Consider the following 22,541-nt stretch of genomic DNA (forward strand, 5'->3'; position numbering starts at 1 on the left):
TGAAACGCTAGTTTCTTAAATTTCTTACTCGTCTGGAAGGAAATCCCTGATGACAAACAAATTCAAAGTTTGGAAGACGGTATTAAGAACATTTTTCACTAGCAAGAGAAGCTGGGATGATTTGTTCAACCAATCCTGACTTATTCTAAAATCCTGTTATGAGCAAACCATACTAAATAGATTCTGCACCCCTGCCAGGGTCTGATTCCATGATTAACTGATTTTTATGTAAGGTAGGAGATGAAATAGTTGTCTGAAGTCACATGTCAAAGGTTCATATTTATTGTGTTAGGCAAGTTCATTTGATCTATGGCCTGAACCCCTGAGTGTTTCCCTTAGCAGTTTTAATCTCTTAGCACTATAGTGATGACTCCCTTAAGTAGGCCACCCAATACCACTAGAACTGTGGAAAAAGCTTTAATGAGGTTTGGGTTATGAGGAGATGTAGCTTTTTTAAAAAGTATATTTTATTGATTATGCTATTACACTTGTCCCAATTTTCCCCCTTGCCCCCCTCTGCCTGGTTTCCCCCTTCTCTGCAGCATCCCTCCCCCTTAGTTCATGTCCATGGGCTATGCATGTAAGCTCTTTGGTGTCTCCATCGTCTATACTGCTCTTAATATACCCCTGTCTATTCTGTATCTACCCAATTATGCTTCTAAATCCCTATACCTTTCCCATTCTCCCCTTTCCCCCTCCCAGCTGATAACCCTACAAATGATCTCCATATCTATGATTCTATTCCTGTTCTGGTTGTTTGCTTAGTTGGTTTTTGTTTTTGATTTTTAGATTCAGTTGTTGATAGTTGTGAGTTTGTTGTCATTTTAATGTTCACAATTTTGATTTTCTTTTTCCTAAATAAGTCCCTTTAACAGTTCACATAATAAGGGCTTGGTGATGATGAACTCCTTTAGCTTTACCTTGTCTGGGAGCACTTTATCTGTCCTTCTATTCTAAATGATAGCTTTGCTGGGGAGAGAATCTTGGCTGTAGGTCCTTGCTTTTCATCACTTTGAATACCTCTTGCCAGCCCTTTCTTGCCTGCAAATTTCTTTGGAGAAATCAGTTGCTGGTCTTATGAGAACCCCTTTGTAGGTAACTCTCTGCCTTTCTGTTGCTGCTTTTAAGGTTCTCTATCTTTAATCTTTGACATTTTAATTATGATGTGTCTTGGTGCGGTCCTCTTTGGGTCCAACTTGTTTGGGACTGTGTTTCCTGGACTTGTTCGTCTATTTCCTTAGCCAAATTAGGAAAGTTTTCTTTCATTATTTCTTCAAATAAGTTTTCGATTTCTTGCTCTTCCTCTTCTTTTTCTGACATCCCTGTGATTCAGTTGTTGGCCTTCTTAGAGATGTCCCAGAGTCTTCTTAAACTGTTTTTTTAGAATTCTTGTTTCTTCATTTTGTTCTGGTTGAATGTTTATTTCTTCCTTATGTTCCAAATCATTGATTTGAATCCTGGTTGCCTTTCCTTCACTGTTGATTTCCTGTGGATTTTTCTTTTATTTCCCTTGGTAAAGCCTTCATTTCCTCCCTTATGCCTTTGCTGTATTCAATGAGATCTTTGAGCATTCTGACCACCAGTGTTTTGAGCTTTGCATCTGATAACTTGGTTATCTCTACATCGCTTAGTTCTTTTTCTGGGGTTCTGTTCTGTTCCTTCATTTGGGCCATATTTCTTTGTGTCCTGATTTTGACAGCCCCCTGTGTCTGTGTACTAGGTAGAGCTGCTTTGATTCCATTTTAGCACATCTGTTAAGTCCTATGGGGTGGAGCCTTGGCTATTAGCCAGGATGGGGCAACTGGGGCTCTGCAGATGGGGGAGTGGTCGAAGAGGGAAGAATGCTGCTGTTTGCTGACTTCTGGGGGCTTGCTTGACCCTTGTCCAATTTCCAGTCAGTTCATCCATTTCCCAAGTGTGATTGATGCCCCTTCAGCTGCTGTCCTGGTTGTGGTTCCCAGGGTGGGTAGGTTAGTGTATGTTCCAGGCTTGGGTAGGGTCTTCTACCACCCCAACCCCCACTGGGTTTACAGCCAGAAGTTATGAGACTTTCTTTTTCCCTGTGCTGGGGCCCTGGACTGTGCTGTATGGCCCGAGACTGGGCTCGATTGATCACAAGGTGTCTCCCTGATTTTTATTCACCACACATGAATGTGGGGCTGCCCAATGCTCCGCCACCTCTCTACCTCTCCAGCCCTCTCACTCACTGCTGCCACGCCAAGTGCTCTCTGCCCCTCCTACCCGTCTTGATGAGTATAGCTTCTTTAAACCCTTGGTTGTTGAACTTTCATACAGTTCTAGGTGTTTTTCTGACAGTTCTGAGTGTTTTTTGTTAAGCTAGTTGTGTCCCTTCTTGTGGTTGCACAATGAGGTGAGGTGTGTCTACCTGTGCCTCGATCTTGACTGAAAGCCTGAAGATGTAACTTTTGATCATTCAGAGTAAATATAAAATCTCAAAGAAATATGGAAAAAAAGATTGAGTCAATTATTATTGCTGTTACATTTAAATTGAAAAATGGCCACCATATCTTTGCAGATGTTTTTAAAAGTCTAAGGAGAAACCTACTAATTACTGACAAGATAGATACCTAGATCTTTTCCACATGAACTGCATTTACTGAATAACTGAAAGTAATTTCACCTAGACTCAGCATTCCTCTTTGCCCTCATGATAAGTCCTCACTGTCCACTGCAGCCCATTAATTGAATGACAATAGTTTGAGTGATGTGTGAATAGTTAGTAGCACTGTAGGATTTTTGGCACCAAATTTATATTCTTATGTGCCTCAGGTAGGCTCAGAACATGCTCTATTTTTGCCATCATCAGAGAATGTAAGCCAGTTATGAAAAGGAGAGATTACAAATGACAGTGTTGAGCAATTTGTATCAGACACTTCCTTCTTTACTAACACACTTGAATTCCTTACTAGATGACATTAAAATACATTTTATAATTTGTAATGCAACCAGCACACAGAAATCTACTGCTCTGTGCATAAAATTCAGCCTTGCCTAGTGAGGCAAAAATTTTCCCGTTTTCTGTTTTCTACGTGAAACTTTTGTAAGCACATCTATGAAGCCCTTGGGTATTCTTTTGAAAAAGAAGAAATTATTCCTAGAAACAAAACATTGTGATGTGTGGAGAAAAAGCAGAATATTACTTGGATTTGGAGGGAAAAGTGTGCAGCTTTTACAGTGTATGATCTCTTTTACTACTGGCATATCTGGTGGAATTGGAGGAGGTACTATTCCCAAGCCAGGCATCATTGGAGTTATTGGTGGAATTCCAGTCATCATTCCAAGAGCAGGATCAAAATCTAAAAAAGGAAAGGAAAGAGAGAACAATAAATGACTCCAGGCCAAGTCAAAGAGAGGCATAATGTTACTTTATAAGTTTTACACCAAAGGTCTCTCTAATATAGAGGCAGAATATTTAAGAAAACATGGTATTAACATTACCAGGTCTTAAATATTATATTATACTCATGCATTTCCTTTTGGGACAAAGCTTCTTAGTTATGTTTGGCCAGTGCCTATTTGCCTCTATATCTAATTTTGACATCCAAGGCCTTTCATAATGTGACTGTGCCTTGTCTATTGGTCTTGCCTTCTACTGGTTCCCAACACACACCCTCTGTTCCATTCAGATAAGGTTTCTTGCTGTCCCTTATAACACTTCCTGGCTTTTTGCAGTATAGGGTAGTGTTAAGAGCATACAGTTTTGGGAATCAGGAAGACCTGGGTCCTAGTTCCATCATTTGCTTATCAGAATGATTTTTTTGAACCTCCATTTCATTATTTGCAAAATAGGGTTAATTCCATTTACCTTATAGGGAGTTGTGAGGAATACACAAAATGATGAATGTAACATGCTTAGCATAATACACAGCACAAAATGCTCAATAAATAACTATTCTCTGTGCCTTTGTTGTTGTTGTCCTCCCTGTGTAGAATCATTTCAGCCTCCCCCACTTCTTCCTATGCCCACAGACCTGGCTTAAGGCCCAACCATCCTGAAACACCCTTTCCAGATAATTGTGATTTTTTCTTAACTCTATGTCTAGTAACTATTCTACACATGTTGCCACTGAATTTTATTTTATGTCATCTGTTTCATTCAGGGATGCTTCCAGAATGTATGGGGGCGCCCAAACAAATATTTTTTGTGGGGCTCATCTTTATACACAATCTGATTCACTCAAAATCAGTGTCAACACTATTCTGTTGGCACAATCTTATGCAATACCATGAAAGAAATAGCATACCAGGCAGCTGGATTGATTTACTTGCCAGCCTAATCTCCTGGAATCAAGCCTCTGGGAGGACTCCATAAGCATGAGTTCTGACACTCCTTGAGGGCATCTAGTGGACTCCACATGTGAGATATAGGGTTGGAGAGTACCCCAAAGGGGAGAAATGGGAACTAGTGTTCACATAGATTCAGATTGAGATTGGGGCTCCTTGCTTAGATGAGTCTGCAAGTCCTGGTCATTTCTAGACACTGGAGGGGAACTTTGAAAATTTCAAGAAAGGTGCTTCTTGCAATCAAGAAAACACATAGGACCAGCTCTGGACTTGGGGAACTACGCTGATGGCACTACCTACCTGGCCAGTGCTCAGTACTGGAAGGGGACTTAGAAATGTATCGAGACAGGAATTCCAAATAATGAGTTCCCCTGAGTGTGGGCCCAGGGCAGGGGCCCCGCTTGCCTGTCTCTAGAGGTGGTACTGACTTAATTGTTTACATTTTGTCTCTCTATCCAAATACAAGTTCTTTGAGAGAAGAGTGCGTATTCTACTGCTTTATTTTCCCACTTCTCACCTCTGCCCTGTGCTGTAGAATGTACAGTGGACTGCAAACAAAGTATTACATAAGGAGTGCTGATAATGTAGGGACAGCTGTACTAGCACAGCAGGTCCTATGCCGGAAATCTTTACTCTGCTCAACACACAGGTCTGAGGGGCAATGCTTGTAAGCATGTCCTCAAATTTGCTCTGAATCCCCAGGGTGGCTCTCTAAGATATTGAAGGAAGTAGATCTAAGCAGTGGGAAGAATCTATGATTCCTACAAGGCAGAACTTCAGGTACGATGGGCCCGGTGGGAGGGAGTCTTGTGACTAGGCAGACAGGCAAGTGGGTGGCACATGGGCATCTCCCACTGCAAGTCAGACGAAAAAAGCTAGGGCATTCCCCATCCTCTGACATGCATGCCATACTAAGGTATCAAGACTGCAGACATGTATGTGAAGAAAAAAATTTCTTCAAAAAGGAAATTTTATTTTTCTCCCATCCAAGTGCTGACCAGACACGACCCTGATTAGCTTCCAAGATCAGATGAGATTGGACGCTTTCAGGGTGGTATGGCCGTAGACAAAATTTTGTTTTTTCTGAAAACAATTTACCTTTAGCTTTCCCATGTCACCTCACCGAACATGCATGTATACATACACACTCCTTCCCTTCCCTGTAGCTGTTACGTCCCTACTCTCCTCCACATACTAGTTATAAGACCTTGAGGAAGGTTTCTTAAAATCTGTGCCTTCTTTCCTTTTTGATAAAGTGGGGATAAATAATGACAATTATCTCAAAGGATGAAAGCACAGAACAGATAAGAAAAACTCTGGCATGATAGGTGGTAGTCCTGATAGGTAACTTTCCTTCTTTTCATTCACAACATGTATACACACACTAATAAATTCAGTTTTTCAGGCATTCATTCCTACATTCCTCAAACTTTAGTGATAGTATTCTATATTTCACACTCTAGGCAGCTAGAGACTGGGGTCCAAGTCCTCCTTTCTATCGTGGAGAACTTAAGGCCCCTCATACTCTGTTCCTATGCTGTAGCATAAGAGCGCTGTGGTTAAGAATGCCATTTATGGCTTTGGAAAATTTCATTCCTTATGTATAAGATTTTGGAAAAATTGTTAACATTACTTCACCCATTTACAAACTGCTAATTTTCAGTGGGAAAAGATTAGATTAGATTGTGTGCCAACTAAACAATTCTATCTACTTTTTTCCTCCCACTGAAATGTTTGTCTTCCTTTTATTGTTCTGCCTGCCTCCTCATTGTTATTCATATAGGTCTGTCACTCACATCTCTACCTTACCACAGATTACAGAAACACCAGTTCATTAAAAAACTTCTGCCACGTTGACAGAGAAAGAAATGTCTGTCTCCATGTACTGTCTACTAATAAATGGAGACAAACAAAAAACAAATACACAGGATAAATATAACTCCTGACTAATGTACTCTCCACTCTGCTGTTTGGTATGATTACATTAATATTTTATGAAATTCATTTAAAAGAAAATGTATTCATGACATATGGCTAAAGCCAGAGGAGATAAACTCCTTTTTTTCCCTTGTGTTCAATATGCCAAGAGTTTCACAGGTGACACAGCCCAGCAGGGCTTGCCAGAGGGCAAGTTGTACATCACATTTCAAAGGTTCCTGTCCCATTGATTATTTCTTTTCTTTATTTTCAACCATTAAGCAGCAAAGGAGACGTGAATTTCCAATGCCAACTAAGAAAATGCACATTTGAAATCATGGCTTTATACAAGTATTGTAGAACCTGAAAAATCAAAGAAGTCCAACAATTTTATGTTAGGAATTTAATCTTCTGAAGGAGATTTGAAATGTCTCTATAAAGCACTGTGGAAAAGCCCAAGATGTATTCCTCTAAACTCCTTTTCACAATAAATACCCTGTTCTGTCTTGCTTTTACCATCTCTTCTTCTAGCACCCTTTCCCTACTGCTTTCTTGATTCTTGGCACAGCCATTGGCAGAAGTGTCATAAAATGTTGGTTTGTATTCCCTCTTCTGAACTGTGCACTTCCCAAAATCCTGGCTTACTGGAAGTGCTACAAATGCTGTGGTGTTAGTTGGGCCTGCTTACTCCTCAGAGTTAAAATCATGTAATGTTTTCAGTGTACCTTTAAGCCTTTCTGCTGCCCAGCATTTTGCACTTACTCAACCTGGAGTAGTTAGTTACCTGGCATTATTTATCATTCTCCATTCTCTGTTCACATCTGAGCTAGCAAGTTACAATGGAAGCAAATGCCATTTCTATGTTATAGTTCTGTTACACATTTATCCACCTATTCAATATTTTGATGCCAGGCCCTCTACCAGGTGTTGGGGTTTGAGGAACGAGTAAGACAAAATCCTTGACCTCACAGTTTAGTTTGGAAAAAGTCAAGCAATCAGTTACAACACTGTATCATCAATAATTATCATCACTATAATTGTTTATTGAGCACTTACAAATGTGTTAGGCATTGTGTTAAGCTTATATAATCTAATTCTAAAAGAGCTGTGAGCTAGGCATTCTTCTTCTTCATTTTATAGATAAAGAAACTGGGGCTCAGAGGTGTTGAGTTACTTGCCCAAGGGTATACAGCCAGTAAGAGGCAAACCTGAGATTCAAAGTCAGGTTAGTCTAACTTTAATGCTCTTGGCCACTGCACTGCCACTCAATGTAGTATGACAATTGTTTTTAATGAATTGATTTAATTGAAGGTATAAGGTGAAGCAAGTGTGCTGAAAACATGGCAGATGAGTAACAAATTACCTCTAATTAATTTTGCAAGTGTGGTAAATTAAATGTGGATACAAATTCTTTGATAATCCTCCCATTAAAAGGTGAGGTCTATACCCTACCCCCGTGAGAACCTAGATGGGCTCTAGAATTGAATTGACCAATAGAATATGGAAGAAGGGTTACTGTGTCTGTTTTCAGGCCCAGGACTTAAGATAGAGAAAATTTCCACTTATTTCTGGAAACACTTGCTATGGGAGCTTCAAATCACCATATATCATATCCAACTCCCACACTGGAGATACCATGTGGTGAGGATCTTAGTGGAAATAGAAAGGGAGGGATACTGCTGAGCCCATTGTTTTCTCTGTCCCTGCCAGGGTGCCATCATGAGTAAAGTTGTCTTGAGACCTCCAGACTAGCTGGCTACAACTCAGGCATTCCAGTTGATACTATATGAAACAGAACACCCATTTGAGTCCTGATCAAATTCTTCATCCAGAAAAAATCTTAAAATATAATAAAATGATTGCATTTTAAATCACTAACTTATAAAGTAGTTTGTCATACAGTGATAGGTAAGCAAAATATGCTGCATGCTTGGGGACTAGGGTGTGATTGTTTAATAGAGTTAGCTATTTTAAAAAGAATAAAAAAAGAAAGTACACTAAGCACCCAAACTAGACTTACCATGTTTTTTCTGATTATTGACAAGGTTCTATGGGATCCAGCAGGGCCCCAGAACCACTGTCTTGATCACTTGTTGTCACTGTGCTATTGCTGTGTTGGAGGGCCAGTTGGAACAATGCCAGAGCACTGACACTATGCTAGATATACTAAGACTACTGATATCTACAAAACATGAGAAACCTTAGAGGTTGCCCATTTTTGATGCTTGACAAAGATAGCATGCATGTCAATTTTATGTTTCACCCCTTGATAGTTTCTGGCAGACCAGTTCACTCTGGCTTTCTTCCTGCAGAGGACAATCTCTATTTTTGTGGCAGGGGATGGCAGATGATGCCTATAATTTTGTTTCCCTTTAATTGAGTGTGTATGAATTTCCAGGTTTTATACACATCATCTCACTCAATCTTCACAAAAATCCAAAGAATAGGCGACATTATTATTCTCTATTTTACAGATGAGGAAATTGAAGCTCATAGAAGATAACACAGTAAGGCCACACAATAGGTAGCTTTTACTAACTATGCTCTTAATCAATATTCTACACTGCTTTCCACAAAGTCCGTGGATCCACAGCAAAAAAACAAAACAAAACCCCCAAAAACGCTCTTTGACATAATAAGTTCTGTACCTACCTACTTACCTTGTATCAGGCCTTCAAATGTTCCTGTCCAAGAGCATACTTTAGGTTGCTTATCTCTACACCTAAAATTTCCTGTTGATATATTCAATATATGTATCACCATAGTGTTAGGTAGTTTAGAGGCCTCTATTTTAAATCCATTGTCTCAATTTTGACCCACAGAAGTTCAAATTGTGGCAATGTGTGAACTGAAGGTAAGCACAGGAAGAGGTGACATGTTTATTACATTGCTTTGCATTTTCATAGCTTGACCCTGGTTCTGGCTTCCTGGAAGCTCCTCCATACACTCTGAAAGGCTCTGCCTGAACTTTGTGGTTTCTCCCCAGTTATGTCCTCCCAGGTCCATAAGGGCATTTTCAATATTTTACGTATTCCAGAGACCCTTTGAGTACTGAGAAGTAGTTTGCAACTGGAGTAAAACCACTAAAATACAACTACAGGTTAATCTAAAATAAGTGTTCCAAATAGCATCTAATCATATATACATAATTAAACTATTTTATAAAATATTGTAATTCTAATTCAGGTATACATTTCTGGGACATTATTGCTATTTCTTTAGAATTCCTACAAAATTCATTGAAAAATTAAGAATTATGCCTGATTATCAAGATATTTTAACTCACTACAGTCCTGAATGTTTTCTCTCTAAGCAGATCCTTGAAAGGCTTTTTAGGCAGTTAACCTGCACAGAGAACACAGATTTCCAAGGACAGCCTGGCTGACCTAAGATGATCCTTGACTCATCACTAGCCCTTTTGGAAATGGGGCACAAGTTTCCAAATTTTTGTACAATGACTCTCAAAATCTACCAGCATTTGTCCTGCTTCTCCAGAAGATCATCAAAGCCCTTGTTTCAGGCCGGCTGAAAAGTTGAGGTAGGGCCTGGCTCATGTGCAACAGAAACAAGGTAGCAAACTGAGCTTGGGTATGCTATATGTCATAATTTCAATTCATAAAGATTCTCCCCAATAAACCTCAATTTTGATCCCAAATTTCCACTAATAAATCATCATTTTTTATTTTCATATTATTATATCACACATATATTTAAATCATCAGAATATATTAATATGGCAAAATTATTTTAGGATTGATATTATTCCAATATTTATAAGTGTGTTCCAGTTATATTTATATATGTATACATGAGTCTATGTGTGCTTTTGCATGTATGGGTATATTTTTAAGTAATTTTTATTTTTCAGTTACAATTGACATATAATATTATATTAAGGTGGGCGACTAGTGATTAGACATTCATAGAAATTATGCAGTGGTCACCCTATAAGTCTAATTACTCATCTGACACCATACATAATAATTATGATATGATCAACTATATTCCCTATGCTGTAATTTATATCCCCATGATTGTTTTTTATAACTGGCAATTTGCACATCTCAATCTCTTCCCCTTTTTTACCCATCCTCCCCCCACCTCCTATCTGGCAACCATCAAAATGTTCTCAGTATCTGAGTTTGTTTCTGTTTTATTTGCTTGTTTGTTTTTTAGATTCCACATAATAGTGAATTCATGGCATTCATCTTTCTCTGGATGACTTATTTCACTTAGCATGATACCATCTAGGGCCATCTATGTTGTTTCAGATGGCAAGATTTCATTATTTTTTATGGCTGAATAATATTCCATTGTATAAATGTACCATTTTTTCTTTATCCATTCATCTACTGGTGGCCACTTAGGTTGCTTCCATATATTGGCTATTGTAAATAATGCTGCAAGGAATGTAGGGATGCATAAGTCTTTTCAAATTACTGTTTTTGGTTTCTTCAAATAAATACCCAGAAGTGGAATTGTTGGGTTCTTCTTTTTCTCTTCTTTTAGCCTTTGTTTTAAAGTCTATTTGTCTGGTAGCAAGTATTGCTACCCCAGCTTTTTTTTTCCATTTGTGAAATATCTTTTTCCATCCCTTTACTTTCAGTCTCTTTGTGTCTTTCACTCTGAAGTGGGTCTATTGTAGGCAACATATATGCATGGGTCTTCTTATCTATTCAGCTGCCCTATGTTTGATTGAAGCATTTAACCCATTTACATTTAAAGTAATTATTGATAGGTATACTGTTAGTGCCATCTTATGATTCACATTTTTTATCTTTCCTTCTCCTTCTTCTTTTTCTTCTTAAAGAAGACCCTTTAACATTTCTTGTAATACTGGTTTGGCTGTGATGAACTCCTTTAGCTTTTTATTGTCTGGAAAGCTGTTTATCTGTTATTCGATTCTAAATGATAGTCTTGTGGGGTGGACTACTCTTGGTAATAAGTTCTTGCTTTTCATCACTTTGAATATTTCTTATAACTTCTAGCTTATAAAGCTTATGCTGAAAAATCAGCTGACAGTTATGGGGAGCTCCCTTGTAGGTAACTAACTGCATTTCCCTTACTGCTTTTAAGATTCTCTCATTGTCTGTAATTTTTGGCATTTTAATTATGATGTGTCTTGGTGTGGGCCTCTTTGGGTTCATCTTGTTTGGGACTCTCTGAGTTTCCTGGGCAAGTATGTTTATTTCCTTCACCATGTTAGGGAAGCTTTCTGTCATTATTTCTTCAAATAGGTTTTTAATATCTTGTTCTCTCTCTCTTCCTTCTGGCACCCCTATGATGCGAATATTGGTACACTTGATGTTGTCCAGAGGCCCCTTAAACTATCTTCATTATTTTGGATTCTTTTTATTTTTTCTGCTTTTTGTTTTCTACCCGCTTGTCTTCCAAAATGCTGATTTGATCTTCAACTACATCTAATCCACTGCTGATTCCTTCTAATGTATTCTTTTTTTTACTAATGTATTCTTCATTTCAGTTATTGTATTCTTCATTTCTGATTCTTTTTTAATTTTCTATATACTTTTTAATGCTTCCTATCTCTTTGATAAAGTTCTCACTGATGTTCATTGAGCATCCTTATAACCAGTGTTTTGAGCTCTGCATCTGGTAGATTGCTTGCCTTCATTTTGTTTAGTTCTTTTTCTGGAGTTTTGATCTGTTATTTCATTTGGGCTATGTTTCTTTGTCTCCTCATTATGGCTGCCTCCCTGTGTTTTTTTTCTATGTTTTAGTCAGAGCTGCGACATCTCACAATCTTGTTAAAGTAACTTAACATAGTAAGTGTCCTCTGGGGTTCAGTGATGCTGTTCTCCATGGTCACTTGAGGTGGGTGCTCAAGGTGTGTCCCTTGTGTGGGTTGTGTGTGCCCCCTATTGTAATTGAGTCTTGATTGTTGTTGGCATATTAATGGGAGGAACTGATCATCAGGTTGATTGGCTGTGAGGGCTGGCTGTGACTATAGTGGAGAAGCTGTTGTGTGGGGGCTAACCCCAGGGAGCAGCATTCATTTTAGTGGGGCTCTGGTGCTTGCTAAGTCCTCCCTTTGTGTGTGTTGTTTGTAGAGGTGGTTGGATGGTACTCTGTACGGTCTGAAGCTGGCCACAGGATGAGTTTGTTTTGGTGCCTCTTGAGGGTAAGGGCTCTGGTGAAGGCCAAGGTCAGCTGTTGCTTTTACTCTGCCCATGAGTTAGAAATGAGCTAGAATGAGTTAGAAAGTGATCTCCAGATAGATTCTGCTTGTGTTGGAGCTGGAGTTCCCTAGGAGAGGCTAAGTTTTTAACTGAGGCTGGTTGCCACAAGTCCCAGGCTTGGGACCACTTAGTAAGATGAATGGGGTATGCCGAAGCCAGATGCTCCCTTGCCTGGGGTTTGTGAATCCTTGAGAGATTTTTAGTAAGGTCTGAAGCAAGAGGTAAGACAGATCATTTGTATTGAAAATCCACTGGAAGTGACTTGGGTGGTCCCAAAATTTGGGTAGGGAGGGGTCTCAGGGAACCAGGGCAGGGTGAGTAATGTTAGTAAGTTGACAGAGACTCAGATATAGTGCTTGCTAGCACATGCACACTGTTGGGGAGGAAGGTATAACAAAGGAACAATAACTTCTACCAAGTCCTGCTACCTGGGGGAAAGCTACCTACCCCTCCAGTCCTTGCCCTGAAGCCCAACAATTCAGTTCTCCATATGTCCCTTGAGCTTTTCAAGCCGTTGTTCCAGTGCTGCAGCTCAAAATGACTGAGTGTGGCAGCAAGTAAGTCCATTAATAGGTCCTTTAAGAGGAACACCTGAAACTTTAGCTTTCTGTGTCACTTAGCACCAATCCTTGCTGATTTTCACAGCCAGAAGTTATAGGGACTTCTCTTCCTGGCACTGGAACTCTGTGTTGGCAATCCCAGTGTGGGCCTGTGACACCTTGGTCCTCAGGGGGCACCTTTAAAGTTGAGATATCCTTCCCAGTTTTTAAATGCTACATGTAGGTGTGGGACCAGCCTTTTCTGTGTCTCTGCTCCTCCTACCAGTATTAATATGGCTTCTTCATTATATCCTTAGTTATAGGAGTTCTGTTCAAGTAAATTTTCAGTTCTCTCAATGATGGTTGTTCCTTAGTTTAGTTGTAAATTTTAAAATCTTTTATCTTTCAATTTTATTTTGTATTGATTTCAGGTATACAGCTATAATTTACATAGAGTTCCTCTTGATATTTCCACTACCCTAACTGGCACCATACATAGTTATGGCAATATTGTTGACTATATTTCCTATGGTTTACCTACATCAATGTGAGTAATTTGATGAGGTTGTGGGAGAAGGCAAACAGCATTTACCTATTCTGCCATCTTGACTGGCAGTACCTATGAAGCTTTATTTCTTTATAAAGTTTTCACAAATATCTACCTTTCTAGCCCATCTTCCCCTTAGTCCTTCCTATTTATTTATACTGTGTTTTTGTTTCATTAGAACATTTAACAGATTCAGTGTCATGCCCTCAACTCTCATCCAGGGACGCCGTGAATACCTTTGGAGGGACATTAAAGAGGACATTTCACACTACATCTATGGTTCCTAGATTCCTGGATTTAGAGTTGAATAAAAATGAATGAACAAACAAAACAAATGAAAACACATAAACTCATAAATAGATAAAACACAAACTCATAGATAAATGAAAACACAAACTCATAGATAAACTCACAGATCAGTAGTTATCTGAAAAGAAGGGGATTGGAGGGTGAGCAAAAGGCTAGAAGTATATACAGATGTCAAGTGATAATGTTGTTAACATGAAACTTTTATAATAATAAAAATTAAATAAAATTATCTATAGTTAATAAATATATTTATTTAACGTTTCCAACCTCTCTCTTAATTTGTCAGGAAAAGATGTGGGGGAAAAATAAAAGAAAGTAACCATGTACCATTCATGTAGTTCACAAATGAGAGAACATTTAAAATAAAAAAATATAAGAAGTCTATTATCTCAGAATAAAGTCATACAACAGTATTCAATTGAGCAAATTTAACTTCATGAAAAAGTCACTATGTTCTTGGCTTTTACATTTTGCAACCGATTAGGGAAAGTAGTATCAACTGCTCCTGGGATACACAACAGCATTTGGGATTTAGAGATCACTCAACTACCTCACTTAGTGTATAACCCTATACATGAAGTTCCCTATGAAAAATTTTCAGAACTAAAATGTCAAACACACACACAAAAGTGTTAAGGGTCATGAAAAGTTTGACTTCTCCTGAGGATTGGTATATTTTCTCTTCATGGAAAATGCAAATTATATAACTCATCAGGTTTCCCTTTTTGTTTTGTCTACCTGTTTACAGGCACAGCTCAACTTTAGAAACTGGGTGAGATCTTATGACCTACAAGTTTGAATTCTAATTAACCTCCCTACCTGGTCTTCACTTTCTGTTCTCATTTATATTTTCTCAGATGCTGGTTTATATTACTTATATATTTTCTCTTGTATTGTAATTTTTTATAAGTTGCCTCAAACTCTTTGTGGAATGGGGTGATGTAATTCAACTCAGTATTTCACAATTGTCCCCATACTGTACACTCTTGCATACCTTTAGTCATCGACATACTGTTTACTCTGCCTGGGCTGTTCTTAGTGTTTTCTTTTTTTCACTTGACATATTCCTGTATATACTTGGATACTGAATTCAAATGTTACCACTTCTGTGAATCTTCCCTGACCATCACCACCTACCTAACAACCTCCTCACACACATCCCAACCTGGCTAAAACAACACTTTTCTTTCTATGTTTCTATTATGACATAAGCTATACAAAGGTCAGTCCAGAAAAAGTCCAGCCATCGGAATATAATGAAAAAGGTTTGCATGACATCGATGTAACCTAGTAGCCAAGGAGAGTGGACTGGAAACTACATGTGTGAACGATGACAAATTTGCTGTACTAGTCAGTGGGAGTGGTAGATGCTGTTGAGTGAGTGTGTGTACTCTGTGGCTGTTGCATTCAAAATGACTGAGTGAATAGAGCAATGAATCTGCAACAAATTTTCATTGAGCTTGAACATTCTTCCATGGAAACTATTTGGATGATTCAGAAGGCCATGACTAATGGGAACTGGTGATTTGCAGCTTCATCATGACAACATGCCTGCTCATGCATCCCATCTCATACAGAGATTTTTGGCAAAACATCAAGTCACCCAGGTGACTCAGGCCCCTACAGACCAGATTTGGTGCCCTGTGACTTCTGGTTTTCCAAAATTAAAATCACCTTTGAAAGGCAAGAGATTTCAGACCATCAATGATTCAGGAAAATATGATGGGGCAGCTGATGGCAATTGGGGGAACTGTGTGAGCTCCCAAAGTGCCTGCTTTGAAGGGGACTGAGGCGTCATTGTCCTATGTACAATGTTCCTCGCATCTTCTTCAAAAAAGTCTCTATTTTCCATGGTACATGGTGGGATACTTTCTGGACAGGCCTTGTTATTATAGGGTACTGATGATGACTTTGTAGCTTCTGCCTCTGTACTGTGAGCTTGAAGGCATAGATTGAGCCATGCTCATTTTGGATCCACTTCACCTACCTCAATATATTTTTAATGAGTGGATGGTTTAATAAAAGCACATATGAACAAAATGGATGGGAATCCTTTAAGCGGTTGTTAGTCAAGAGCCGTATCATACACAAAAATAGGTTTTATTAGGGAGAAAATTTGGGGGTGGGGTTCTAAAAGTACTGGAGCCACTATGATGGTCAGAATCTTTGTCTTTTTTGTTCACTGCATATCCCTAGGGCTTTTTGCAGTACCTTGCATACAGCAGGCCTTAGTAAATATTTCTTGTATGAATGAATGAATGAATGAATGAATGGAACTCTAGGATGCTTCATGATAGTTTCCATGGGGAGACTTGAGAGTACCATCACTGGGTAGGATTCAAGCTTGTTTTGGAGAGACATTACTTCTATTTGGTAAAGTATTTTATATATCATTGGCTCTTGGTCAAGTGTCCACCATGATGATGAGCACTGCTCTCTTCCTCAGGATCTCAACCTTAAATGCCACTGAAGGCATATTCAATTTGTAGAACATATTAAAAATAGAAACCCAAGTCCAGGCCTCCTTGAGGAGCTTGTAGAACAGTGGTATGTCATGTATCATATATCCTTGTTCTTTCTTTCTGTTCCTATCGGAGTTGTCTTGCTGGGTGTAATGAGAACTGCCTCCTTAAGAAGTACAATGCTCATAGATGGGCAGGGTCTTGCTCTGGGAATAAGATCAATGAGCCTATATTTTCCAACATCTCTCATTATGGAGGCATAGTCAATACAGTGGAGACACCATAATGAGGGACTCTTTTTCTGATTTGGGACTTCATGAGCTCCATATTTGAATGTTAAGGATATTTTCATTGAGGGGAAAATAAAGAAAGTAACACACAGTATTTAATTAGCATCCCTTCATTGTTCCTTCCTTGGATTTATCTGGGATGATGGGCAGAACAGTGATTCCTAAATAGAAGGCCTAACTTTTGTTGGTACGTCTCTTCTTATGAAATCTAACATTAGTCTTATCTGACTAGTTGGGAAAAGCAAACGTTCTTTCAGGAAAGAAAGTCACCAGCCAGAGTGGGCTCCTAATCTACAATCATTGTAGATCAACTTGATTGAACAGCAACTGTATAAAACATGTTAGATGAAAATAAGCTCCACATCAAACTCCAGAGATGCTCTGTCTCTGCTCTCCACTCAGTGAATATAATGTCAGACATTGCCCTGATGACAAATATGTATCCAAGAGACTCAGCATCCATGACAGCATGAATTTGAGCTCTCTGGGGTAAGTCAAGGAAGCTTATGTATCATTTGTTTTTAATCAAGGCCAAAAGCCTTTCATATTGTTATAGATAAGTCAGATAAGACAAGACAAAGAAAAGTCTGCTGGCTCAGTAGGAAAACTCATAAGGGACAGAAAAAGAGCTAAATTACTGAGCCATCAGTGGTGACCTCAGGGAATAATTCCATGTAGCTCATTGCAGCTTTTTCCACTTTAAGGAATTTTGAGGGGTGGAAAGAGAATTAGGGAGATGTTTTATCCTGTTAAGATTAAACATTACTTAATAAAGATGACAGGCACCCTTTTCCCTGGACTTTCACAAGAAGAAAGGTAGGCAGTATTTGGGCATGGTGCCAAACTTCCATTTTTTGGACACTCCATAAGATTTACTGGGAGCAGTCATTAGCACTGTGAGATACATGCTATCCATTTCACCTGCCATTGTCCAGTGCTTCTCCAGGGAAAAAATTCACTGTTGCATTCATCATACCTTACTGTTGTTAAGAATATAAATGACGCATACTTTGACTTTTTGTGACCATATGTGAACTTAAAATAATAATAATCACAGATGAATTCACTAAGAGGTTACTGTGAGCCAGGCAACATTCTAAGACTTTATATGTATTAACTCATTAATCTTCATAATAACCCTGTGATGTAAAGGCTGTTACTATCTCCATTTATAGATGAAGACACTGAGACACAGAGATGGTAAATAACTTCCAAAAGTTACAAAGCTACTTTATAGCAGAGCAGGGATTTACTTGAACCTACACAATCTAGATTCAGAGCTCATGTTCTAATTATGATGGCAAAATTGTCTTCCTAAAATAATACAAAGAGGAAAAAAATCAGTTCACAAATAACTCAAGTGATTTTATACATAGCTTTACACAGTATCTCTCAGTCTAGTGCCACTGCCTCATGTGCTTTTAAGACAAGGACAATACTAAATTAAATATCAATATTTCTAAGGCCAGGTTTTCAAAAAGTCAAGTAACTTCCTGGAGCATAGCTAAACAATTACTGGATAACAAGGTTGAAGGGAACCCTGCAAAGCCATTTCTTCACAGTCCCTAAGAAAACAAGATGTAGGAAAAGGCTAATGATATACATTAAAATCTCTCTTGAAGTTTCAAATGTACAACTGGAGGTTGATGATGAAAACACTCATTAGAGCTGACACTGGCTGCAGAGAACCCAAATTCTTTTTTTTTTTTTATTATATGTTATTGAGAACCCAAATACTTTCAAGTGGCAGCTTAGCAGCCATTTGACAGAAGTATGTTAATATTTCTTTCATCTTAAAGAGCATGGAATGTTACTAATAGTAATAATAATGATGATAGTTGACCTTTATTCAGTGCTTATTATATGCCAAGCATTGTGCTAAGTATATTATTTAATCTTTACAGTAATGCTGTTAGCTAGATACTATAATTATCCCCATTACAGATGAGGAAACTGAGGTATTGATAGGTTAAATAACTTGCTCAAGGTAACATAGCTACTAAGTGGCAGCAAGGATTCAAGCCCAAGGAGTCTGTCCTTCAGGCCTCTGTTGTTAAAAACTAAGCAAGGTGCAATCGCAGAAGAAATAGCCCTCAGAGCTACTGGTAAGAAAATCTACCCCAATTTTCTAGGCCTGATATTGGCCTCAGTGTAACCTTTGGCCCTGTAATCATGGTTTAGATTTCTTTGTATTGTTCAAATACATTTGTTTCCATTTTTTCACCACCACTTTCCCCCGCCCCACCCACCCCCACCTCCTACCCTCAGTCCTTCCCCACTTTGGCTTTGTCCATGGGTCCTTTATACATGTTCCTTGACTTGACCTTTCCCCTTCTTTTGCCCATTACTCACCTCTCTCCTTCCCTCTTGTTATTGTCTGTATGTTTTTTTCAATATTGCTGGTTATATTTCTCTTGCTTGTTTGTTTTGTTGATTAGGTTCCACTTTTAGGTGAGATCAGATATTTGTCTTTGAACCCCAGGCTAATTTCACTTAACATAATGCTCTCCAGTTCCATCCATGCTGTCCAGAAGGGTAGTAGCTCTTTCTTTCTGCTGTATAGTACTCCATTGACTAAATGTAGCATAGTTTTTTGATCCATTAATTTACTGATGGGCACTTAGGTTGCTTCCAGAACTTGGGTATTGTAAATTGTGCTGCTATGAACATTGGGGTGAACAGGTTCTTTTGAATTGGTGTTTTGGGATTCTGAGGGTATAATCCCAGCAGTGGAACTGCTGGGTCAAAAGGCAGTTATATTTTTAGCTTTCTGAGGAAATTCCAAACTGTTTTCCACAGTGGTTTCACCAGTCTGCATTCCCAACAGTGTACTAGGGTTCCCTTTTCTCCACAACCTCACCACCACTTGTTTGCTGATTTGTTTATGATGGCCATTCTGACTGGTGTGAAGTGGTATCTCATTGTGGTTTTAATTTGCATCTCTCTGATGGCTAGTGATGCTGAGCATCTTTTCATATGTCTCTGAGTCATGTTTATGTCCTCCCCAGTGAAGCGTCTGTTCAGGTCCTTTGCCTATTTTTTAATTGGATTGTCTGTCTTCCTGGAGTGGAATCGTGTGAGTTCTTTATATATTTTGGAGATCAAACCCTTGTTGGAAAATATATTTTCAATAGGGTGGGCTCCTTTTCATTTTGCTGATGTTTTCCTTAGCTGTGCAGAAGCTTATTTTGATGAGGTCCCATTTGTTTATTCTTTCCTTTGTGTCCCTTGCTCTAAGGGACATATTGGTGAAAATATTGCTTCATGGGATATCTACGAATTTCCTATGTTCTCCTCTGGGACTCTTATGGTGCCGCGACTTATACTTAAGTCTTTTATCCATCTTGAGTTTATTTTTGTATATGGTGTCAGTTAGTGGTTGAATTTCAATTTCCTGCATGTAGCTGTCCAGCTCTCCCAACACCATTTGTTGAAGAGGCTATTTTTACTCCATTTTAAGCTTCTGCCTACTGTGTCAAATACTAATTGACGATACAGACATGGATTTATTTCTGGGCTCTCCATTCTGTTCCATTGATCTATGTGTCTCTTCTTATGCCACTACCCGACTGTTTTGATTACACTCACCTTATAATATAGTTTGATATCAGGTATTGTGATCCCTCCTACTTTGTTCTTCTTTCTCAATTGCTGCAGCTCTTCTGGGTCATTTATGGTTACATACACATTTTTGAAATGTTTGTTCTATATCTGTGAAATATGTCATTGGTACTTAAATACGGATTGCATTGAATCTATAAATTGTTTTGGGTAGTATGGACATTTTGATGATGATAATTCTTCCAATCCATGAACACGGTATATGCTTCCATTTATTTGTGTCTTCCTTAATTTCTTCAGTGTTGCGCAGTTTTCTGATTACAGGTCTTTTACCTCCTTGGCGAAGTTTATTCCTAGGTACTTTATTTTCCTTGTTGCTATAGCAAATGGGATTTCCCCCTGATTTCTGATTCTGATATTTCATTATTGGTATACAAAAATGCCTTCGGTTTCTGAATATTGACTTTGTATCCCATATTTTGCCAAATTCATTAGGTCGAGTAGATTTTTGGCAGAGTCTATGGGGTTTTCTATGTACACTATCATGTCATCTGCAAATATTGACAGATTTACTTCTTCCTTACCAATTTGGATGCCTTTTATTTCTTTTCCTTATCTGATCACTGTGGCTAGGACTTCCAATAATATGTGGAAGAGAAGTGGTGAAAGCAGACAACCTTGTCTTATTCCTGATCTTAGTGTGAAAGCTTTTAGCTTTTGCCCAATGATTATGATGTTGGCTATAGGTTTTTCATATATGGCCTTTATTATGTTGAGGTATGCCCCCTTTATTCCCATTTTGCTATTTTTTTAATCATAAATGGGTGCTGTACCTTATCAAATGCTTTCCCCACATCTATGTTTATAATCATGTTATTTTTTTCTTTCCTTTTGTTTATGTGATGTATTACGTTTATTGATTTGTGACTATTGTACCATCCTTGCATCCCTGGAATGAATTCCACTTGATCAGGGTGGATGATCTTTTTAATGCATTGCTGGATGTAGTTTGCCAATATTTGATTGAGGATTTTAGCATCTATGTTCATCAGCGACATTGGCCTATAGTTTTCTTTCTTTGTTGTGTCTTTATCTGGTTTTGGGATTAGGATGATGCTGGCCTCAGGAAAAGAGTTTGGGAGTCTTCCTTCTTCTTGGGTTTTTTTGGAATAGTCTGAGAAGCACAGGGGTTAGCTCTTCCTTAAGTTTTGTAAAATTCTGCTGTGAAAGCAACCAGTCCAGGGCTTTGGTGTGCTGGAAGTCTTTTGATTACTGCTTCAATTTCACCAGCTGCTATTGGTCTGTTCAGGCTTTCTGCTTCTTTTTCATTAAGTGAGGTAAGGTTATATTTTACTGGAAATTTGTCCAGTACATCAAAGTTTTCAAATTTCTTGGTATATAATTGATCATAGTAATTTCTTATGATCCTTTCTATTTCTGTGGTATCAGCTGTTATTACTCCTCTTTCATTTTTGATATTATTTATTTGGGTCCTCTCAATTTTTTTCCTGATGAGTCTGCTTAAGGCTTGTCAACTTTGTTTATCCTTTCAAAGAACCAGCTTCTGGATTGGTTGATCCTTTGAATTGTTCTTTTAGTCTCTATGTCATTCAGTTCTGCTCTGATCTTGATTATTTCTTTCTTTCTACTTGCTCTGGGCTTTGTTTCCTGTTGTTTCTCCAGTTCTTGTAGGTGTAGGGTGAGTTTGTTTATTGGAAATGTTTCTATCTTTTTTAGGTAGGCCTGTACTGCTATGACTTTTCCTCTCAGGACTGCCTTCGCTCTGTTCCATAGGTTTTGGACTGCTGTGTGTTCATTTTCATTTGTTTCCAGAAACTTCTTGATTTTTTCTTTGATCTCATTATTGCCCCATTCGTTGTTTAATAGCATGCTATCTAGTCTCCATGAGTTTGAATGTTTTTGAATTTTTCCTTGAAGTTTGTTTCTAGTTTCAAGCCCTTGTGGTCCCAAAAAATACTTGTTATGGTTTCAATTTTCTTGAATTTGTTGAGCCTCATTTTGTGTCTCATCATGTGGTCTATCCTTGAAAATGTTGCATGTGTACTTGAAAAGAATGTGTACTTTGCTTCTTTGGGATGAAATGTTCTATATATGTCATTTAAGTCCATTGATCTAATGCGGTGTTCAGTTCCACAATATCCTTGTTGATGTTTTGTTTAGACGATCTATCTATTGCTGACAGTAGAGTGTTACAATCCCCTATTATCAGTGTGTTGCTGTCTATGTTGTTATTGAAGTCCTCCAAGATTTTCCTCATGTATGTGGGTGCTCCTATGTTGGGTTCATATAGATTTATAATGTGTATGCCTTCTTGATGGATTCCTCCTTTCAGTACTGTGAAGTGTCCTTCTGGGTCTCTTTCTATGGTCTCTGTATTGAAATATAGTTTATCT

General features: G+C 38.4%; 1 protein-coding gene across 7 annotated transcripts in view; it reads right to left on the minus strand.

The window, feature by feature from the left end:
* ENOX2 (ecto-NOX disulfide-thiol exchanger 2) overlaps nt 1-22,541 on the minus strand; it is a 384,343-nt gene that overhangs the window by 92,214 nt on the left and 269,588 nt on the right. For all 7 annotated transcript variants that reach the window (XM_054577016.1, XM_054577017.1, XM_054577018.1 and 4 more), the window contains one exon: nt 3,162-3,317. In XM_054577016.1, coding sequence (XP_054432991.1) covers nt 3,162-3,317 — 156 coding nt within the window. The remainder of the gene's footprint in view (nt 1-3,161; nt 3,318-22,541) is intronic.

Source organism: Pteronotus mesoamericanus, unplaced genomic scaffold (genome assembly GCF_021234165.1).
Source record: "Pteronotus mesoamericanus isolate MK-2021 breed Mesoamerican mustached bat unplaced genomic scaffold, CSHL_Meso_final contig_40, whole genome shotgun sequence".
Taxonomy (NCBI): Eukaryota; Metazoa; Chordata; class Mammalia; order Chiroptera; family Mormoopidae; genus Pteronotus; species Pteronotus mesoamericanus.